The 23,456-nt window shown below is 45.4% G+C and overlaps 1 protein-coding gene across 1 annotated transcript in view; it reads left to right on the top strand.

Moving 5' to 3' along the window:
* The window catches only part of TTC21B (tetratricopeptide repeat domain 21B), a 502,211-nt gene that overhangs the window by 197,219 nt on the left and 281,536 nt on the right, over positions 1–23,456 (top strand). Inside the window, exon 15 of the mRNA XM_086956589.1 lies at positions 5,367–5,605. Coding sequence (XP_086812715.1) covers positions 5,367–5,605 — 239 coding nt within the window. The remainder of the gene's footprint in view (positions 1–5,366; positions 5,606–23,456) is intronic.

Raw genomic sequence — 23,456 nt, forward strand, 5'->3', positions numbered from 1 at the left:
GGAATTTGGACTAATGAAACACCACTGTATTAAACTGGCACGCAAATGGAGAATGAGTCAGGACAATACAGACAGGAGCACGCTCAAATCCGCCCTGAGACGCTACCACCAAATTTACCACACCTGTAAACATGTTGCTCTGATATGCCACATAAATGCCAGCACCAACAGAAGTAAAGAAATCTTCGCTAGCGTGAAGGGTTTGACCTCACAATCAGCCACCTCCAACTCGATCACTCACTCGCAGGACCTCTCCAACAATCTCTCTCAAAACTTCAGCGACAATATCCAAGCTACTGACAGAAACTACCAACTTCAACTTGCAGCTTGACCAGACAGACCTCTCAAAACACCTCCCAATCTTCTCCAAAGAATTAATGCTAACCACATGGCCTGTCATCAACCCAGAAAAAACCACTGACACCATAAAGTGCGTCCATTCAGGGGCCCATTGGACTTGCCCCCACAACAGGTACTGCAATCCATCAGCTCCATGCTCACACCTATTCTGAATGCCACCACCTCCTCCACGACCTTCCCAGACTCCTAAACACGCAACTGTCCTCCCATTGCAGAAGAAACCTTCTGCGGATCCTTCAACACTGGGCAACTACAGACCGATTTCTCTGATACCATCCCCAGCCAAGGTCTTTGAGAAAAGCATCGACAGATGCCTCAGAAAATACCCCAATGACCACCAACTCCTAAACACCACTCAGTCTGATTTCAGACCCTCCCACAGCATGGAAACTGCCCTCATCACCATCACGGGTGACAAGTGCATGACTCTGGATTGAGGTGATGCAGCGGCCCTCATGCTCCTACATCTCTCCACAGCGGTTGATACAATCTCGTACTATATCCTCATCCAACACTACATGACCTCTGCATCCACTGACAAGCACTCAGACGGATCTGCTCCATCTTGACGGGAAGGACTGAGTCAGTCAGCCTGCCCCTGTACACCTCTGCCGTCCGCAACCTCAACTGCTGAGTTCCAGTCGGATCCTCCCTGAGCCTGACCTTCCTCAATACATATGAGCCCTTTTCCCCTGTATCATATTCTCTCACAACATTACTATGCTGATGACAGGCAACCCATTTTCTTCCTTACAGACCAGGACGCGCAGGAGCGGGATAACGTTTAGTGCCAGGGAGGTGCTGGAAGGCCCAGTTTGGAGAGATATGGGGCCCCTGTTTTGGATGGGGCTGATGGGCCTGCATTGGTACTTGCTTCCATATACAGGGGTTTGAGCCAGCAGTGCTTCCATTTGTGCTTCCAGCGTGACAAGAAAGCCGTCCGAAAAGTTGCCCGGTTTGTGATCAGATATGCTTTCCCTTCTAGGCTTCTTTGAGGACAACTAAGTGGGATTGGCCTCTAGAATGTTTTTTCCCTGCTCCTGTTTTGGTGGCATTGTCTGGGGGAAAAGTGTTGTCATACCTTTTGTGCACTTTCTCTATCACCATTACTGTGCACGAGTGCTGTTTGCTAGGCTGAACTTCTTTCCATTTCTCAGTGGGTTTGGGAAGGTAGTTGTCTCTCACCATTGCTGCTCTCTCCGGGGCAGTTCCCTGGGTCAGCGTCTCCTGGAAACCTAGTGGAGGGCCTGGTTGGAAGAATCTCCTTGCTGCGCTCGAACTCCAAACATAGCCCTGCAATGGGCAGTGCCTCATGGTTTTCACTGTGTAGGGTGTTGAAAGTTTATTGGACTCCCATGGGCCCTGTGGAGATGGTGAGTGGGATCCTTTGTGAGGGGCCTTGAAAATGTATTCTCTAATCAGCCCCTAATATGGTGGTTAGGCTCCTTGAACTGGAGTCCTGTAGGAATGTTGACTGGTCGGCCACTCGGATGCCTTTGAGTCAGTTGTTGTGGCCATTATTAAGGATTGGGTGTGCCTCCTCGGCTAATCTCCTTCCTTCCTTGGTGTCTGGACATTTTAAGGAAAGAAGACCGAACTCGGACTCCGGGAGGTGGGTACCGGAGTTGGTGTAAAGGAATCGTCCGAGAGAGCGTTGGCTTTTTTTCAGGTCAAGGCTTTCCTTTTGGCATAGTACTGAGTCTTTGCTGGATGATTGAGGCACTGGTTTATGAGATGTTGGCTGGGTTTTGTAAAAGAGAATGTTGGTAGCGTTGCCTTACCACCCAGTTGACAAGCGTGCCAGGCAATTCAATTTTACAAAGAAAATTGAGGTCTGGGAACACTCAGGAGCCACATCACACTACACCTGCTCTTACAAGGACATTCCGCATCCCATGAACTAGTAAAGATTGTTTCAATGAGAAGAGTAGAGCTGGGTGTATGCAGTGGTCTGCTTTCCTAGAAGCGTAGTTGTTCTATGCATGAATTTCCTTCCCCAACCCACAGCTGAGCCCTTTGGCTGTGCTGTTTGGATCCCCTGTGAAGTCTAGTTTTCTTTGTAGTTGATGAGCTGTCGTATGGGATGGCTCTGCTACCAGCTCCAGCACCCGGACTTCTAAAGAGCTTTCTGCTCCTACGTTTCAACACTCCACACTTCCTGATAGTGTAGCGAGAGTATCTTATTTCTTTCCTCGGTTGAACCAAGAAGAGGTGACAGGACTTTTCCTTAACTTTACCTATCCTTCGGGCCTGCTTTGAGTGTCTTTTTACTGTACTGTTTTCCCCTAGACACCAGGTTTTGACATATGTAGTTTGATCCTTCATTCAGTACGTATTTATATATGGTTCTCTGTCTGCCTGCGGAAAACAATGGCGCTCCTGGCTGTTTCCCATTTGCTCCAAAACAGTGGCTACCAGGGTGACTGAGATCAGGGCACCAGATGATCTGGTTCTGCTCATTCACCCTCTGTAGTGTTTTATCATATACCTGCACAGAGCAACAGTACGAGTCCCACCCTGTTCAGAAGTTCTTGTAGTACCCCTCTCTCTACTAGACATTTGTAAAAATGAGGCTCCAAGTATAGGAACTTTTGTATTGTTGTTAAAGCGTAGTGCTAACGGGTGTTTGATCTGGTGGCTAGGTGAACTACTGCACGCCATGCATGAGCCCTACCTTGACCGTATGATAACAGGCTCAAATCGCAGAGGCTTCACTATTTATTTAATCCATCTGAGGTTGTTATATTGAGCACCGTTGAGTTGGGCAGCAGTCACACTTTAGCACTGGTGTTGATGGAACAATTTAAAAAGCAGGCTAATGTTATGAATTAATAGCGTGCATAGGAATACAAGTTATTGAAGAACACTATTTAATATTTTTATGAGTCGGATATAAAGTATATATGGTTAATTTGACACACTTCAGGAAAAGTCTGTAAATATTTTGTGCAATCCCTTTCACCTTTTAATGTTATTTTATGTTATGCTTATTTGTATTGGTAAAAAAGAAAGTGCCAGGATTCGATTTTAACAGACCAGAACTGGTTTATTCAGCTGGTGTGTACCTTCCAATATTTATTTAGAGAAGGTATGCGTTTGTCATAAATCTCGCATTTCAAAACAATTTGCAAACTTTCAACAATGTACAGAGGCTGAAAACATCCCTTTTACTGGGGATATAGGTAAACATAAAATTTCACATTTCAGTACATTTCAAAACAATGTGTATAAACAAGAATAAATGTGAATAATTCATGAACAATTATGCTTTCATCATTTTTTTCATACAAGCATTGAATCCTATACATCAAAAATAATTAAGGTACATTCATTGTTATATCACTATGCTGTGTGCCTACAGCCAGATGCTTATTTGTATGGCACACTTATCTTCCTAGAGGGTATCCTGGCGCCTAAGAAGGATGGAGCTACTCTTACTGGTGTCTATTGCTAGAGCGAGGTTTTCATTTTATTGCAGAGTTCAGTGATGGAGCTGGCTGTTCTGACGAGGAAGGTTGTGTAGTTCCAGGCTGTGGGGGGAAGGTAGCAAAAGGCGCAGCCTGAGCTCTTCCTTGGCAGATGTGGGGAACGTGGGTGAGGAGAGGGCTAGCTGAGTGGAGGTATCTGATTGGTGTGTGCAACTGAATGCAGCTGTTCAGGTATGCTCGGTGTGTGTGTGTCCGGAGATTGAAGAGGGCGCTATGTGGACTGAGAGCCAGTTGAGGTCCTTGAGGTGTTTGGATCTGTGAAGGCAGGGTGGGAGGTTGAGAGTGAGTCTGAGTGCTGTTTTATACATGACTTGGGTTCTCTTGGTGAGTTGAGAGGTTATGCTGACATAAAGGGTGTTGTCGTAGTCCAGTCTCCTGGTGATCAGTGTTTTTATGATGGATCTAAGCATGTCCAGCTAGTACCAAATGTAGGCTTTTTTTTCTTTTCTTTTTTAAAGTTTCAGGGTATGGAAGCAGGAGGAGCGACCTTTTTGATCTGGTTGGGCATCGAGATTTGCTTGTCGATCACGTTCCCTAGGCTCTTGGCCAAGTTGGAAGGGTTTGGCATTGGTCCTACATTTGAGAGCCCCAGGACAAGGACCAGGGAGAGGTGCCTTTTCCGAGCAGGACCACTTCCGTCTCACCAACAGTTAATTTCTAGGCATGCATGCTCCGTCATAAACTATAATGAAACCAATTCTGGAAAGGAAATGCAGCCTCGAGGTCGCCAAATCGCTAAGAAATAAAATATAAAGATGTATTTTGAAGGTGGCAACTGCTGGAGTCTAACAAATGACAAAATGTTTTTTGATGTGACATAGTGAAAGAAGTAAATTAAGATCGTAAAGAGATTTCAGAACATGAGGTCAGCTTTGTTAGCACTGAGTGCCGTTGTTTCTGTTTTTGTTTTTATAGGAATGACTTATGAACTATACAAAATGTGGGTAACGTTGAGAGATCTCTCACTGTAGGTAGATATCCGTTGCCTATTGTTTCTGGCAATTACCGTTAAGTGTTATAAGCTGTAGCAGTGTTTCGGAAAAAGGGAGTTGAGGAACCTTGTAGCTGATGCATTTGGCAATCAAGGTTAATTTAATTCACCGACCACAGTGCTGTGGTCTGAACTGGAGGGCACTCTAATGTTACTTGTTGTGGCAGTCATCAGGGTGGAGTCTCGAGCGCTAATGCAAGGTTACAAGTAGAACCCTTCTGTAAAAAGACATTAGTGAGCCAGGATGGTGGAACAGTTCTAATCAATTTTGAAGGTCAGCCATGTATTTCACCTTGTAAAATGTCAGTGTTGAACTTCTTGTAACACTATTCTCAGGCTTGGCAACAGTGAATGTACATTCCCTATTTCAGTAATTACTTGACTCCTCTCCTCATTTAGGAAGTGGAAATCAGTAAGTCAGAAAAGTATGCTTTCAAATAAAATAAAATAAATACAAATAATTATGTTTAAATATCAAGTCTCATTGGTGTCCGCAACTACTTACTTTAGATTATTATGTTTTCCAGCATGAAGCTGCTAAAGTATTGCAAGACGCAATTAATGAATTTTCTGGTACACCTGAAGAATTGCGCATAATGATAGCTAATTCCGACATGGCCTTAGCACAAGGTGACATTGAACAAGCCTTAACTATGTTGCGAAACATCACCTCTGAGCAGGCCTATTTTATTCAAGCTAAAGAAAAAATGGCAGCTATTTACCTTCATCACAGAAAAGAGAAGAAGTTATATGTCAGCTGCTACAGGTAAGCAAGGATTGTATCCTCTCATGCCAATTAATTGTGGTCAGTGGTCTTACTACAAATTCTTCATGGTCTTCATTACAAGCTATGAGGTTCTTGGGTGCTATGCAAAATGCGTCATTTTCTCAACTTTGTTTTATGGCATGTCTTGCCCTTCAATAACGGAAGCCCAGTTAGGGGTGCTTCAGTGTCTTTGGCGAGCTTACATTACATACAATCCATGATCGAGAACTCCACATCTTGCCAGAGGCAACGTGGTAGCCAAAATTTGTTAAGAGGCTGTCTATAGGAGTAGCTGGTGACCAAGTTGTATTTCTGAATAAGAGCAATGATAATATCGTCCTCTAAAGATAGTATATTTAGAATATTGACTACAATATATTGTGAAGTTAAGAACATATAAGCAGGTTAGATAAAAATTATTCTTAACTCCACATGTAAAGACATGTAGATACAGCCAACCTTGATTCTGCTGCTACTTCTTTCCTCGTTCATGAGGTGTTTTTGTACAGCAGTATCCCTGCTTTGAAAAAGGGGTATGGCTACTGCTTATGTTACCAACTCTTATTTATGCGCTTTTGTGTTGGGGTTAATTAGCCCTCATTGGTCCTCACAGGTGAGTTCATCTAAGTGTTGCATGCTGGTATCAGTAGTGCACTTTCAAAATTCCTTTACCTTTAGTAGGTTTCTGTGCTGTAGCAAAATGTTAATTTAATTTAAAAGCCCTCCTTGGGCCTCCGAGATGAAAATATTCATTTTATTTACCCTCAAGGTCAAGGTTAGTGGGCCAGGAGGACATGGAACTACTCTGAGTCTTCCTTAGGGGAAAAGCAGACAAGTAAAAAATAAATTGAACATTATCATCTCGGAAACCCAGTAGAGGGCTGGTGAAAGATAGGCCCTGTTCACTATGAAATATTGAATCAGTTTGAACTTGGCATTATATCTTATCTTATGTGGGAGTGCTAGTGCCTGCGCACATTTTCCGTCATAGAAGGAGTGGTCTGCTTCTGTTTCTCATTTATCTCTCAGGGGAGTTAGAGACGGGAAAGAGAAAGAGAGAAGAGCTTTATACAAACAAGTGACATGGTTCCAGCCATTTTCCATGGTATACATGGCTTGTAGCACGGGTGAGTCTCCAGGGCAGGGCTCATGGATGGTGGGCCATAGCCACTGTATTCCAATGTGTAGTGTGTTATGCAAAAGGAATTGACCCTCATGCAGATTGAATTCACCCCGGGGTTCCTTGAAAGTAGGCCACTGATTCTCATATAAATCCCCTATTGTCATAATGTGGGTGTAGTGGCTGGTACGTTGAGGTCTAGAGCCAAGAGGCCCAGTGGGAGTCGGGAGACCCATGATGAGGCTTCGGCATTGGGATAGTCTGTTTTGTGAGTGTGAGGGCTAGGGGGCTTGGGCATAACCGCTTAAGGCGACTCGAAGTACTTCAGGTCACGTTTGTAGGCATCAGGTCTTCATCAATAGAAGTACATTATAACTGTCACCTCAAGGGAGAGACCCAAAAGCCATCTACTCAGACATTGGAGCTGTGGAGCCAGGTAGCAGATTTCAGATTGTGAGGCTCCCAGCCCCCCTGTCACTGTCAAGAGTCGAAGCTTGGCGAGGGCCAGTCTCAGGAGCCTGTAATGCCAAATAAGTTTGCCTAGCACAATATATAGTCCCTGGGAAAATGCTAGAGGCGCCACCAAGGAAATATTTGAAAAATCTTTAAACAGGCATGGGACGACTATCATCTTGGAAAGGACTAGGCGCCCTATTCAGGCCAATATCTGGGTAGGTTCCATAGCTAATGCAAAAGTAGCAGGGACATCCCTGACAGCTTCCCCGAGATATTTTGAAGCAGGAGGATATTGATTTGCCCATGTCGACACGTAACACAGGCTGCGTATTAAGAAGATTAACGTACCAAATTAAATTTGACCCAAAGCCAAATCACCACAGTACCTCAAATAGGCATACCCATCTGATAGTATGGCTGGCCTGCCTATCCAATCAGATACAGATAAAATGAATTTAAGAAGGTATTTCAATTGGGAATAAATCCATTTTGATCTGGATGTATGAGTTCTGGTAGGAGTGGAGGATCGGAATGCAAGGAATTTAGAAGATTGTATAGTCCAAATTGAGTTTGGCATGCGGTCTATAGGAGGCTGGGTCATGAGGGGGTTTCAGTATTGGAACTAGGAGGGCCTTTCTGAAAGGCTGTGGAAGAGCTCCCTCTGCCAAGTATGTCCTCTAGAGCTGCATCAGCTTAGGAGCAAGGAGACCTGCACAGGCTCTGTAACAATTGAGGGAGAGGCCATCAGTCCTGGGGATTTTAGCTGTAGCGAGATCCTGAAATCTGGGGAGAGCAACATGTCTGAGAGAAAGGAGGAAGAGATCTGCGGCAAAAAGTCGCAAACTGACTCGGAGATTTGCATAAAAATCCCAGTAGCTGCAGTCTATTTTGTGTGGAGCATATACCAGAGCCCCCACCAGGAATTTGAAGTTTGGTTATTGAAGTTTGCAAATGCTCCTGATTGGCCGACCAAGACAACTGTCCGCCTCTATCCCATTTGATTTGCACTTGGGTAATATGGATTATATATTTGAAGTGCCTGAGTCTTTCAGAGAGTCTCTACTTGGGCTTGGCTGCTGCCATGTCCTCCCTGCAGGAGGGATCAGTTGTAAATTGTCTAGGATATGGGCTGCTTCCTGAGCCTGAAAGAGCTTGTTCTATGTTAATTTGCCCAGACGACCGACCTGTCGAAGGAGTTGATGGCCTGATGCAAGTTGTCAAACTTGTCTATGGGAGTTGGTGGTGGTGTTTCTCCAGAAGGTTGCAGCATTCCCTCTTATGGTGAGGACTCCGAGGGAGTCGATTTGGTCCAGGCCATGTTTGGTGAAGGACTGTTGCATAATATTGTGGGAATGGGGATGGTGCTATTGGTACAGAGTTGCAAGCCCACTTGCAGAGCCTCCGGGCCTAGCTGGAATGCAAGAGGTACACACTGAAATGAGGCTGCTGCACAAGCAACCCAAGGGAAATCCTCTCCACTGTCTCAGTCCACCAGGGATCTCAGGACGATACCTGTGTGATGCGGTAATAGGCATTTAGGACGATAAAGAGCGGATGTGCGGCTGCAGCGGATCAGTCGGCAGACGGGGTCGCTCCTGGAGGACATCCAGTTCAGATGGAGGATGCAGCGCACTCAGTCAAAGCCTGTTACTCTAATAAATGTCCAGGAAGCAGCCCAAGGTGAGACGATTGGCAGAGGTCAGCCATACAGGAAAAAAGCTCTTGAAGATCTCCTCTGGGGAATGACATGGGTCTGTGGGGGCAGCATCCCCCCCCCCCCCCCTCCCCCCTTGCTAAAAGAATGCCACAATGGAGCTCCAACTCCAAGAAGCTGCAAAAAGGACTCAACGCAAAGCCCCGTTACAGCTTCCTGGATGGGATATTCACAGGGGGAAGAGCAGGTGACGGGCACCCCAATATGCAGGGCCCTACCTCCTTCAGGGAGCAGTCAAGGGAGAGTGGCCCACCAGGGAGTGCATTTCTCCCATATGCTGGATGTACGCAGGGTGCGGAGGCCTCCACTCCGGACAAGCAGGGGCCCCCAATCTGAGCCGAAGGGCAGGTACCCCCACTCACTCGTGTGCCACTGCGAAGGAGGTCCAGCCAAGTGTCGCGGATGCTCTTGGGTCCCAGGCCAGTGGTCTTGGGGGGCCCAAAGTGTCATGGGGCACTCTAAGGTACCCTAAGCAGACCAGAGCCCTCCAGTTGGCGCCCACAGCAGGGTCTGAGAGAGTTACCCACATGGGGCAGGCCATGGCCGCAGCAGAAGTCTGAGGGGCTGCCACTCTCAGGTCCTCCATCGGCCCAGGGGCCGAGCAGTAGGCTTTGTCTGGGATAGGCCTGGGCTGGTGGTGTAGTAAATCAGGGAGCGAGGGCCTCTGGACTTAGCTGGGGTTCCGGATGCAGGATGATAGCCCTGCTCTATTCAAGAAGATCTATAACTGCGAGTGAGTTTTTGAAAGGTTTCAGCACTCCGTCAATCATCTCCTTGTGTTTCCTTTGTTCGCCCTAAGTTGGCGGGGTATGCCCAGACGTGGGTCCCTTGCTCACTTTGCCACTGGATTCAAGCTAGCCTGGCTGAAGAGGGCTGTTAGCCCGAAACCGGGCCCAGCTTGCTTGTTTCTGGTCCAGGGAAGACATGGCTTGGCAGTTCGGGCTGAACTGTTCCCATGAGGCACAGAGTCAAGGCTGATTTGCATACAGCTATGTCAGAACTGGGGTGACAAAGTGAGGTAAAGAATGAGGATGGATTCAACCCAGATCTGTGACTGGGGGCGAGTTTTTGAAAATTTTCAGCACTTTGTCAATCATCTCCTTGTGTTTGCTGGCTTCCCTCCTGAACCAACTGATGCATTCAGGATGTGTCTGAGCAGATCCCAGACGCAAAGAAAAGGATGGCAATGTATCGGTATAGGAGAGGCTCAGATAAATGGGGGCAGTGAGGAACTAACTGAAGGTGGTCTGCCATTTTGGCCTTACTGGCCACGCCCCTCATCTCTGACCCAGATGAGTACAATGAAAGCGAACTATGAGAAGAACTTATTGTTTTGACCTTCAGGATGACAGAGTTGGCACATCCACTGTAACAGGTCTCCACTCACCCACACAGAGTACAGCTACTGAGAAGTCTGCCTATTTTGCTACGGTCCTAAAGTGGGCAGCAGAGGTCTGGTCTTTGTATTACCGATCACTGAGGTCAAGACCAACCTCCGCACATAAGACCTAAACAAAAGTCACTAGAGCCTCTCCTTCCATTCAATGAGGCCATCAATGATACACTGCTGCTCACCTGTACCAAGCCTAATTATTTTGTCGCCCGCAGTTCATAGACTGATTGCAAGGGGCATAAACCTGAGCTAGGGACCCTGCCTTCTTTCTACAACATCCTACTCCAAAGACCCAGGTAGGACAGGCCTCCACAACCAAGCTCAATCAAAATGCGTTCTTGGTCACCCTGTCAGACAGTCAGACAGTCAAAATGCATGGAGGCATTCCCAAAACGTCTGTTCTCCTCCTTGTTGTAAATATTTTTGTCCACCCTAAGCGTGGAAGGGTATACTCAGATGTGAGTCCCTTGCTCATTGCACCATCAGGATTCAAGCAAGCCGGGCCGAAGACGGCTGAAATGCCAGAAACCGGTCCCCGGTAGCTTGTTTCCTTCCCAGTGTAAGAATTGGCTTTTGTAGTTTGGTTTGCCCTGTTCCCATCATGCACTGGGACAGGAACAGACTAATTTGCATACAGCCAGGTTCTGAAACTGGGATGGTGCAGTGAGCTAAAAAACGGTGTTGGATCTAGCCCTGATCTCTTGACTGGGTGAGAGTATTCTGTTTAATTCAGAGACTCTGTCCCCCACCACCCCTTGTTGTAAATATTTTTGTCCACCCTAAGCGTGGAAGGGTATACTCAGATGTGAGTCCCTTGCTCATTGCACCATCAGGATTCAAGCAAGCCGGGCCGAAGACGGCTGAAATGCCAGAAACCGGTCCCCGGTAGCTTGTTTCCTTCCCAGTGTAAGAATTGGCTTTTGTAGTTTGGTTTGCCCTGTTCCCATCATGCACTGGGACAGGAACAGACTAATTTGCATACAGCCAGGTTCTGAAACTGGGATGGTGCAGTGAGCTAAAAAACGGTGTTGGATCTAGCCCTGATCTCTTGACTGGGTGAGAGTATTCTGTTTAATTCAGAGACTCTGTCCCCCACCACCCCTTGTTGTAAATATTTTTGTCCACCCTAAGCGTGGAAGGGTATACTCAGATGTGAGTCCCTTGCTCATTGCACCATCAGGATTCAAGCAAGCCGGGCCGAAGACGGCTGAAATGCCAGAAACCGGTCCCCGGTAGCTTGTTTCCTTCCCAGTGTAAGAATTGGCTTTTGTAGTTTGGTTTGCCCTGTTCCCATCATGCACTGGGACAGGAACAGACTAATTTGCATACAGCCAGGTTCTGAAACTGGGATGGTGCAGTGAGCTAAAAAACGGTGTTGGATCTAGCCCTGATCTCTTGACTGGGTGAGAGTATTCTGTTTAATTCAGAGACTCTGTCCCCCACCACCCCTTGTTGTAAATATTTTTGTCCACCCTAAGCGTGGAAGGGTATACTCAGATGTGAGTCCCTTGCTCATTGCACCATCAGGATTCAAGCAAGCCGGGCCGAAGACGGCTGAAATGCCAGAAACCGGTCCCCGGTAGCTTGTTTCCTTCCCAGTGTAAGAATTGGCTTTTGTAGTTTGGTTTGCCCTGTTCCCATCATGCACTGGGACAGGAACAGACTAATTTGCATACAGCCAGGTTCTGAAACTGGGATGGTGCAGTGAGCTAAAAAACGGTGTTGGATCTAGCCCTGATCTCTTGACTGGGTGAGAGTATTCTGTTTAATTCAGAGACTCTGTCCCCCACCACCCCTTGTTGTAAATATTTTTGTCCACCCTAAGCGTGGAAGGGTATACTCAGATGTGAGTCCCTTGCTCATTGCACCATCAGGATTCAAGCAAGCCGGGCCGAAGACGGCTGAAATGCCAGAAACCGGTCCCCGGTAGCTTGTTTCCTTCCCAGTGTAAGAATTGGCTTTTGTAGTTTGGTTTGCCCTGTTCCCATCATGCACTGGGACAGGAACAGACTAATTTGCATACAGCCAGGTTCTGAAACTGGGATGGTGCAGTGAGCTAAAAAACGGTGTTGGATCTAGCCCTGATCTCTTGACTGGGTGAGAGTATTCTGTTTAATTCAGAGACTCTGTCCCCCACCACCCCTTGTTGTAAATATTTTTGTCCACCCTAAGCGTGGAAGGGTATACTCAGATGTGAGTCCCTTGCTCATTGCACCATCAGGATTCAAGCAAGCCGGGCCGAAGACGGCTGAAATGCCAGAAACCGGTCCCCGGTAGCTTGTTTCCTTCCCAGTGTAAGAATTGGCTTTTGTAGTTTGGTTTGCCCTGTTCCCATCATGCACTGGGACAGGAACAGACTAATTTGCATACAGCCAGGTTCTGAAACTGGGATGGTGCAGTGAGCTAAAAAACGGTGTTGGATCTAGCCCTGATCTCTTGACTGGGTGAGAGTATTCTGTTTAATTCAGAGACTCTGTCCCCCACCACCCCTTGTTGTAAATATTTTTGTCCACCCTAAGCGTGGAAGGGTATACTCAGATGTGAGTCCCTTGCTCATTGCACCATCAGGATTCAAGCAAGCCGGGCCGAAGACGGCTGAAATGCCAGAAACCGGTCCCCGGTAGCTTGTTTCCTTCCCAGTGTAAGAATTGGCTTTTGTAGTTTGGTTTGCCCTGTTCCCATCATGCACTGGGACAGGAACAGACTAATTTGCATACAGCCAGGTTCTGAAACTGGGATGGTGCAGTGAGCTAAAAAACGGTGTTGGATCTAGCCCTGATCTCTTGACTGGGTGAGAGTATTCTGTTTAATTCAGAGACTCTGTCCCCCACCACCCCTTGTTGTAAATATTTTTGTCCACCCTAAGCGTGGAAGGGTATACTCAGATGTGAGTCCCTTGCTCATTGCACCATCAGGATTCAAGCAAGCCGGGCCGAAGACGGCTGAAATGCCAGAAACCGGTCCCCGGTAGCTTGTTTCCTTCCCAGTGTAAGAATTGGCTTTTGTAGTTTGGTTTGCCCTGTTCCCATCATGCACTGGGACAGGAACAGACTAATTTGCATACAGCCAGGTTCTGAAACTGGGATGGTGCAGTGAGCTAAAAAACGGTGTTGGATCTAGCCCTGATCTCTTGACTGGGTGAGAGTATTCTGTTTAATTCAGAGACTCTGTCCCCCACCACCCCTTGTTGTAAATATTTTTGTCCACCCTAAGCGTGGAAGGGTATACTCAGATGTGAGTCCCTTGCTCATTGCACCATCAGGATTCAAGCAAGCCGGGCCGAAGACGGCTGAAATGCCAGAAACCGGTCCCCGGTAGCTTGTTTCCTTCCCAGTGTAAGAATTGGCTTTTGTAGTTTGGTTTGCCCTGTTCCCATCATGCACTGGGACAGGAACAGACTAATTTGCATACAGCCAGGTTCTGAAACTGGGATGGTGCAGTGAGCTAAAAAACGGTGTTGGATCTAGCCCTGATCTCTTGACTGGGTGAGAGTATTCTGTTTAATTCAGAGACTCTGTCCCCCACCACCCCTTGTTGTAAATATTTTTGTCCACCCTTAGCGTGGAAGGGTATACTCAGATGTGAGTCCCTTGCTCATTGCACCATCAGGATTCAAGCAAGCCGGGCCGAAGACGGCTGAAATGCCAGAAACCGGTCCCCGGTAGCTTGTTTCCTTCCCAGTGTAAGAATTGGCTTTTGTAGTTTGGTTTGCCCTGTTCCCATCATGCACTGGGACAGGAACAGACTAATTTGCATACAGCCAGGTTCTGAAACTGGGATGGTGCAGTGAGCTAAAAAACGGTGTTGGATCTAGCCCTGATCTCTTGACTGGGTGAGAGTATTCTGTTTAATTCAGAGACTCTGTCCCCCACCACCCCTTGTTGTAAATATTTTTGTCCACCCTAAGCGTGGAAGGGTATACTCAGATGTGAGTCCCTTGCTCATTGCACCATCAGGATTCAAGCAAGCCGGGCCGAAGACGGCTGAAATGCCAGAAACCGGTCCCCGGTAGCTTGTTTCCTTCCCAGTGTAAGAATTGGCTTTTGTAGTTTGGTTTGCCCTGTTCCCATCATGCACTGGGACAGGAACAGACTAATTTGCATACAGCCAGGTTCTGAAACTGGGATGGTGCAGTGAGCTAAAAAACGGTGTTGGATCTAGCCCTGATCTCTTGACTGGGTGAGAGTATTCTGTTTAATTCAGAGACTCTGTCCCCCACCACCCCTTGTTGTAAATATTTTTGTCCACCCTAAGCGTGGAAGGGTATACTCAGATGTGAGTCCCTTGCTCATTGCACCATCAGGATTCAAGCAAGCCGGGCCGAAGACGGCTGAAATGCCAGAAACCGGTCCCCGGTAGCTTGTTTCCTTCCCAGTGTAAGAATTGGCTTTTGTAGTTTGGTTTGCCCTGTTCCCATCATGCACTGGGACAGGAACAGACTAATTTGCATACAGCCAGGTTCTGAAACTGGGATGGTGCAGTGAGCTAAAAAACGGTGTTGGATCTAGCCCTGATCTCTTGACTGGGTGAGAGTATTCTGTTTAATTCAGAGACTCTGTCCCCCACCACCCCTTGTTGTAAATATGTTCTCCTCAGCCAGCATTACTCTCAGCACAGTGAACACTAGCTACCTCCTGGGGAGATACTCTCATATGCTATTAGACTGAGTGGTGGACCTCTAGCTAATGAGATACTTGCATACTCAATAGAACACAGTGGCGAACATCTTACCAACTGTCCGAGACAATACCAGGGCTATCCTCACATTCCTCATCCAGGATGGCAACAGTGAAGTACTCCATCTACTCGGCCCAGGACACAAGTGACTATTTGGGTATGACAGTTGGGCCACCATGGTGCTTAGGCGCCACAGTTGGATCCACTCAATCGTATTTTCGAACAACGTCTAACAGTCCCCTTATTGACATGCCATTCATTGGTGATCTTCTCTTTGGCGACGAGGCAGACTCAGCCATGGAACAGTTCAAGAAAACAAGGCAACAGTGTGCTTCCTTGAATTGGCACCACCTATACAAGAATTTCCGCAAAAACTTCAGCCCTTTCTAGGCTTCAGAAGAGGATTCCAGCAACTCCAGCCAGGATCTTGTCTCTACAGCAACCTCGCTCCAAAGCCTTTCAAGGCAGAGGTCAGAGTTTTTGTTGTCAGTGTACATGCACCCAGTGATAACAAACTACCCAACCCACTGCCATCCACCCCCACAGCCGCCACACAATTGTTTTAATTTACCATCAGTGGCGCACAATTGCCTGGTGGGAGGTCACATCATCTTTTACCTCCTCTGGTGGAGGAGCATCACAATGGACCAGTGGGTGCTCTAGATTGTCCAGGATTGTTACTCCTTCCCCTTTCAATCCAAAACCCCAGATATGACTTCTTCACAACAGCGCTTGAAGGAGGAGCGCTTGTCCATACTTATAGAAGTTCTGGCTCTCATGGCCAAGGGACGCCTAGAGAGATTGCTGACATTAGAAGTCTGGACTGGTTTCTATTGCCATTACTATTTGATGCCAAAGAATGGCATAGTCCTCCTCCTTATCCTAAATATTTGTCCAATGAATTGAAGGTCCAGTTCTGTATGCTCACCCTACCCCAAGACTGGATGGCGGTGTTTGATCTGTAGGATGCCATTCTGGTCCTGCATTCCCATAGGTGCTACCTTTGGTTTCAGGTAAGCCCCGATCGTTTTCAATTCTCACTTCTCCTTATCAGCCTTGCCAGTGCACTGCATGTGTTCATGCAAGAAATGGTGGTGGCCGCTGCCCACCTACAGAGATTAGAAATACCAGTCTTCAAATACCTTGATCACTAGCTGCTGAAGGCATGCTCGCCTCAAAATATCCTAAACCATCTCCAGACAAAGGCCAACCTGTTGACGGTGTTAAAGAATCTGCAGTAAGATAGAGTATCTACCAGAAAGAGCGTTACAAAAGTGACACCGAAAGGAAAAACGGTTAAAGTGACTTCATAGTTAGGAGTTGAAAGGAGACACAAATGAAAAAAACCTGTGAAAAATGCTAGTATTCTAGTCTTGTTCAGAGACCTAAGTAGTGATAGAGCGCGCAGGTCGCCAACTCTTTATTTCACCAGATTTCACGCACTTGGGCCCATGACGTGTTTGACTGTATTTTTGTGAATCGGGCGAGTTTACACGACACCATCAGTAATTCTATGTGTTTTTCTTACCACTATTACCAGAGTACCTGACTTACCACCATGTCACAGGTACCTATGTTTCCGATAGATCAGGAGCTATCAGTAGATAGGAGATAAGCCTAACAAATATATCTTATACATTTAATAACACTTTATACCTCTGATAATGACCACATACACCTGAAGGGTTTTAAAGACTTGATATATTAAGTTTAAAATCCAAATGCCATGAGAATAAAATTGATACAGATTAGAATATCAATAATCAGGATTATAACTATAATGTAACTATGAATAAGAGCAAGTACCATTGAGTGCGAGTGAAAACTACAGGGTAAGGGTAACAGGGAACATGCTATTCAGTTTCAGGCTTATACTAAGGCTGGTGAGTTAAAACATATTATTCAGTGGTTTGCTAAATTTCTACAAGTGATTCAAACTGATCTTAGTATACCTGCTAATTTAAGCATAGATTCTAAACACAAGTAACATTAAATCACACTAATTAAGTAAACCATTTCAATAATGTCCTACAGGCAAGGGAAAAATGGAACATAGCTAATAAACAGTTGCATGTAAGTCTTTGAAGATGACAGGGAAAATACCATGGGCAAGAATGCTTTATTAAAAGGCAAAGAAAGAAAGAGAATAGATAGACAGACACCCACGATTATTTTTACCTAGGATGGGAATGAGGACTAACCCAGGCCACGGGTCAGTTGGGGAAAAGGCGAGGACCAGGACCCTCAAGAACTTAGGATGCCAGTAGGCGAGCAGGTACAGCTCATGGACAGTCAGGACAGGATACGTCTCACGATTTGGATCAGGACTGGGCTCACCAAAGGGCACGACTAACACCTGCAGCTTCGGATGCAACGCCTGCGCTACTCCCTCTCTGCACGGAAGCCGCCAGTAACCCCGATTGGGTTCTCGAATCTCCCAGCAAAGTGCTTCGCCAGCACTTAAGACTATTCCACCCTTTGGAGTTTGTGGAAATTACGGACAGAGTGCTCCGCAGCTCTCTGTATCAATCACCTATAGAGTTCGTGGGGTCGGTGACAGGTCTGCTACTCGGACAAGTCGGACAATTTCTCTATCTAAAACTAGGCTAGTTATACTGTTTTCGGGTCCCTAGACCACCCACAAATGTTGCAAGTGACAGGATCCCCAACTTTGGATTGGTCAAGAGAGGTGGTTAGGTCATTGTCACCACCTAAAATTCTGTGTTCCCACAATGAATATTTAATTTTCGTACCCACCCCTTACATTTCAGTTCCCATGGCATGTGGAAGGTGTAAAACAATAGGACACACATAAAATATATACATTTGTATCAATTTTAGGTACAGCCGAAATCTTCTCCTGGTGCAAGGGTGACTTTCCCAGGCGTATCTCAGCTTCAGAAGCCAGCTGGCTTGGTTTTACTTCTGCGCAGTTCGGTTTTTCCCTCATCACGTGATTAGGGTGACATGGGTTTCAAAGATGGAGCGGCTCCCCACTCCCAGGCCCACAGATACGCGGTACATGAAAAGTAAGCGAAAACTAATTAGAAACACAGAAAAAATGAATACACTGTACCCCATGATTAGCTACACTGCACCCCTTACTTTATAATATCTATAGCATTAGAGGTTACGCAAAAATAGACAGCTGGGCAAAAGCGGCAGTAGCAAGCGGAGAGCATGTTAAAGACAAAGCGGCCATATTATCAGTAATACGCATGAGCGAAAAAATCCCTCCAGAACTACGAGTGCGTCATATCACGTGGGTATGACCGACGCATGCGCAGACTGGATTTCTGCAAAGCAGCGATTCTGTAGTATGCAAGCTTCGTTAAGATTAATAGACACATAGGCAAGCATCTCTGGGACACCCGCGTGTTGTGTGAACGTGCACTATTAATGACAAAACAGGTTGATTAATGACAATATAGATTAAACGAGGTTCTTGAATGTGAGCAAGTCGCTTTACATGCGAATCCTTGCTCCATCAGTAGTACTTGCATCCCCATCATGCTCTGCTTATTACCTTGCATATTATTTCAAGAGGTCCTAAATGTGAAAACATCTTGACGCTCCTCCTTCCTCTTCCATACTGTTTTAAGTATGTGTTTTTATTGTTATGCTGTGTCAATTGTTTTTATTACTGATCTGTTGAATTTTATACTGCTCTTTCGCTGTAGCCGTGAATGATGCCGAATAATTTGTTTGTATTTAACTGTAATAAGCTGCTGCACGAACAATTTTTCCATTTCTTCTTTTATCATAATTGGCGTTTTCTATAGGTTTTATGGCGCGGATTGTCTAAATAAAGCTTATACAACAACAACAATATTATTTCATTTATATCTTGTTAAATGATAAAATTGATGAGAGCACTCATGAAAACTTAGCTTCCTGCCAGACCCTGCATCTAGTCCGCATGAGGAGTTTCGCTCAGTGCCTATACTCTGTGAAGACCCTGCACCTCACCCTCCGCAAGCATGAAACCTCCACTGCACATTTTTTTCAGATGTTTGTAAGGCAAGTTTAATACAGGCCTTAGACTGACTCCTGCGTCTGCAGGAATTCCTTCACAAGTTGCCAATCCCCACTAAGCATAGACTTTGGACATACATAGGGGAGGTTGTTTTCAAGACCTTGTGTCACGCCAGACTCTGCATTCAACATAGAGCTTTGATGGTGGTCTTGCTCTCTAGCCAAACCCTGTAGCCAATCCACGGTTTGGGGTCTATTGTTCAGGGATGTTCAGAGGCCAGTTCCCTACAAGGGACCTACAACTACTGCACACTTCCAGTGGGTGATTAGCAGTAAAAAGACGATGACATCCTTCATAAATGCTTCACTTAAAATATATCCAATTTAGTTTGAAAGCTCAAAGACAAGCTTACAAGAGCCCACACATTGGATTGGGTTGTCTTATTACTCTTCCTTTCACATAGCCTGTAGCACACTATCATAATTATTGATTAATCAGACTAGCAATTTCACAATGTTATTTATGTAGAATATGTGATGTGATCAATGATGTCACATAACATGTCATGAGTGATGCAATATGTGAGGTCATAACATATCCTTGATGGGAGCGCAAGTTATTGTTCACTAAACAACAACTGGCCTATTTCTGTGTTTTTGAGTTGTTAACCTTGTCTATTCAGGTTTTCTGGGTGGTAAAAAACTGTTTACCAGTGTGTCTTGAACATTTTGGGGTCTATTGTATGTGATCAACAGCCCACTTGGTAGTTGCTCTTTTATATTGTCTTCTTGAGGACTCAAGTGCTTTTTTAAATATTTCCCTAACCTCCTTGGATTATATATTATAAATTGTGCTCCATCTTAGATCGTCTTAGTCATCTCTGTTTACGGCCAATAGCAAATAGTTCCCTTTCTACTTACTTTGTGATTGCAGTGAGAAGAATCTTATGTGGGTAGCTTCTCCTTTTAGTTCTATGTCTATCAGATGGAATAGCTAAGCTGCTGTTACTCCCTTACCTGAATAGCTCCCCATAGAGGATACTCCATTCCAGATTGGGTATGTGGTAGCTACCTGCATGTAAAATGTCATTAACAGATGTAGGCTTACAATAGAATTCTTTTTTCAGATTTTTGGCGAATCGCTATATGAGAATCGCAAAATGCTATGTATGTAGGATTGAATGCATACAGCCAGGTTCTGAAACTGGGATGGTGCAGTGAGCTAAAAAACGGTGTTGGATCTAGCCCTGATCTCTTGACTGGGTGAGAGCTTTCTGCTTAATTCAGAGACTCTGTCCCTCACCACCCCTTGTTGTAAATATTTTTGTCCACCCTAAGCGTGGAAGGGTATTCTCAGATGTGAGACCCTTGCTCATTGCACCATCAGGATTCAAGCAAACCGGGCCGAAGACGGCTGTAATGCCAGAAACCGGTCCCCGGGAGCTTGTTTCCTTCCCAGTGTAAGAATTGGCTTTTGTAGTTTGGTTTGCCCTGTTCCCATCATGCACTGGGACAGGAACAGACTAATTTGCATACAGCCAGGTTCTGAAACTGGGATGGTGCAGTGAGCTAAAAAACGGTGTTGGATCTAGCCCTGATCTCTTGACTGGGTGAGAGCTTTCTGCTTAATTCAGAGACTCTGTCCCTCACCACCCCTTGTTGTAAATATTTTTGTCCACCCTAAGCGTGGAAGGGTATTCTCAGATGTGAGACCCTTGCTCATTGCACCATCAGGATTCAAGCAAACCGGGCCGAAGACGGCTGTAATGCCAGAAACCGGTCCCCGGGAGCTTGTTTCCTTCCCAGTGTAAGAATTGGCTTTTGTAGTTTGGTTTGCCCTGTTCCCATCATGCACTGGGACAGGAACAGACTAATTTGCATACAGCCAGGTTCTGAAACTGGGATGGTGCAGTGAGCTAAAAAACAGTGTTGGATCTAGCCCTTATCTCTTGACTGGGTGAGAGCTTTCTGCTTAATTCAGAGACTCTGTCCCTCACCACCCCTTGTTGTAAATATGTATGTAGGATTAGCAAATAATTTTCCGAATCCTACATATTCCTTAATTTCGAACCGCAAATTGCGATTCGCAATTAAGAAATATCTCCCCATTGATTCCTATGGGCCCAGAAGCCCATAGGAATGAATGGGGAGATATTCGCAATTTGCATTTCTCAATTAGAGAATCTCAAATTGTGAATGCAAAATCAAGGGTGCCAGAGTGCCAAAAGGACACCCTGTTGCACCCCTGAAATGTACATTTGTGCGCATGTGGAACGCATACTAAGGGCATGGATGTGTGCCACATGGCACTTTGAAAAATGCAAAAAAGTACATTTTTCAAAGAAATCGCAAATTACCACCAACTTGAAGTTGGTGGTAATTTGCGATTCCTTATGGCCAAATTGAACATTTTCTGTGCCTCTTGCATTGCATTTAAGGAATCGCAATTTGCGATTCCTTAAATGCAATCGCAAAATAGGGAATTGCTATTTTGCGATTCCTTATTTTGCGAGTCTGTTACATCCCACTTACCTGAATTGCGATCGCACATGCCGAAATTCTGCAAATTTCGGCGTTTGCGAGCGAAATTCTGTGTCATACATATGGCCCTAGATTCCATAAATATGGCATATATACCCAATGGTTGTCTTCATGACTAAAAAAAATTGCCCAGCAGTATTTGTGTTAATTGAATTGGTTGTGAGTCGATATTTTGTTACTAACTTGAGACTGTCCTCACTGCTAAATATTTGTGGTCCTGACTTTAAGCTAATGCTTTCATTTAGACGATCAATCGTTAAGTTTAGCAAAATAACCTCTCTTAAATCACAAGTCCAGTAAAATCAGGAACACTGCAATCTTATGGAAATAAATTTTTTATTGCATATGAACAAAAATGGATCAGTTCATGTAACCTCTTATGTTCCTGCTTTGACATTTTACATAGGTTATTGTTTCATTACAATATCAAAATATTTGGCAGCAGCAACGAGTAGACACATCTTCAGGCATAAGTTTGCAGATTTTACCCTGGATAAAGGAACTGTCTCTGCCGCCTTTAGTAGCATACACTTCTCCATTCTTGGAGTACCCCTTGGTACTTGTATTGTGTTAACAGGTCATCAATTCATTTCTCCCTCGTTTTGCAGCAGTAACTTGACTATTCACACACAGACAATCACAGGTGTTGTGTTCAAATCTTTATTCCATCGCTGTGAGTAGAGGCAGACCAGGCGTCTAGAATAATATTTGAATACAGTATGTTTATTTTTTACAACTTTCAGCTGTAAAAAGCAAACATACAACAAAATCACCAGATACTCCTAGTTCCGTAATACACCTCCATAAATAAAAATTTCAAAAGAATGTGCTTGCTTAGTTCATTTTTGCATATTATTTTACATTTTTTTATTTCATTATCAACCTCATAATGCAATTAAGGGTGAGTTATGGCATCATAATGAGAAAATAAATAAGAAACAATTATATCTGTGTTAAGGGTATATGAAGCCGAAAATTCAATTCTGGCATTTATACAGACCTCCCGGGTCTCAACCCCTCCCCCCCCCCCACCCGAGTCTCTCAGTGATTTTTATACTATGGATGCTGACCTATCACTTAAACACTCCCATTTCACTACCTGACCCAGCGGGTTAGTGGCTTCACTCATCTGGCCGGCCATATGCTGGACCTATTGTTCACCAATCATCCTAATCTGACCACAACATCTCCCCTTCCTCTCACCTGGTCAGACCATTTCCTAATCCTATTTAGTTTCGCAATAACCTCTCACTCTGGCTTACCAGTTAAGGCCAGGGATTATGGTAGGAAATGGTTCAAAGTCACCTGCTCACCGCTGGAACCTTCAGCTCCTTGGTTCTCCCCGCCTTGCGGGCTGAGAAGAGCCACTGTAAAAAGCTTGAGCGGAGCTGGACACAAAACATGATCTGGAACACCTCATTACAAAACTGGTAATTACCCTTCTTCTTGGAAACAGGCCATGCTTATTCCTATCTTAAAAAAACTGAATCCGACCCATTGGTGTTTAGCAACTACCGGCCCATATCCCTTTTACCTAAACCAGCCAAAATCCTGGAGAAAGTTGTGCAAGAACATTTCTCTAACTACTTTGATTCCGAACAACTTCCCCACGATTCGCAGTCCGGTTTTAGATCCAGCTATAGTACTGAAACTGCACTTCTGGAGGTGGCAGAGACTATCCACGAATGCGTGGACGTAGGCGATGCAGCAATGCTAGTGCTCCTCGACCTGTCCGCGGCATTCGATACGGTCTCACATGCCATATTGATTGAAAGACTTCTAGTCTTTGGATTTAGGGCACCCCTTTGGCCTGGAGTAGATCTTTTCTTAGTGGTCGCACCCAACAGGTCTACCTTCAACCTTTTGTCTCGGAGCAGAAACCACTTAGTTGTAGTTTCCCTCAGGGCTCAGCACTGAGCCCACTGTTTTTTAATGTCTAACTATCGCCACTGGCCACAGTGGCAGAATCCTGTGG

The sequence above is a fragment of the Lissotriton vulgaris genome, chromosome 2_1, assembly GCF_964263255.1.
Source record: "Lissotriton vulgaris chromosome 2_1, aLisVul1.2, whole genome shotgun sequence".
Taxonomy (NCBI): domain Eukaryota; kingdom Metazoa; phylum Chordata; class Amphibia; order Caudata; family Salamandridae; genus Lissotriton; species Lissotriton vulgaris.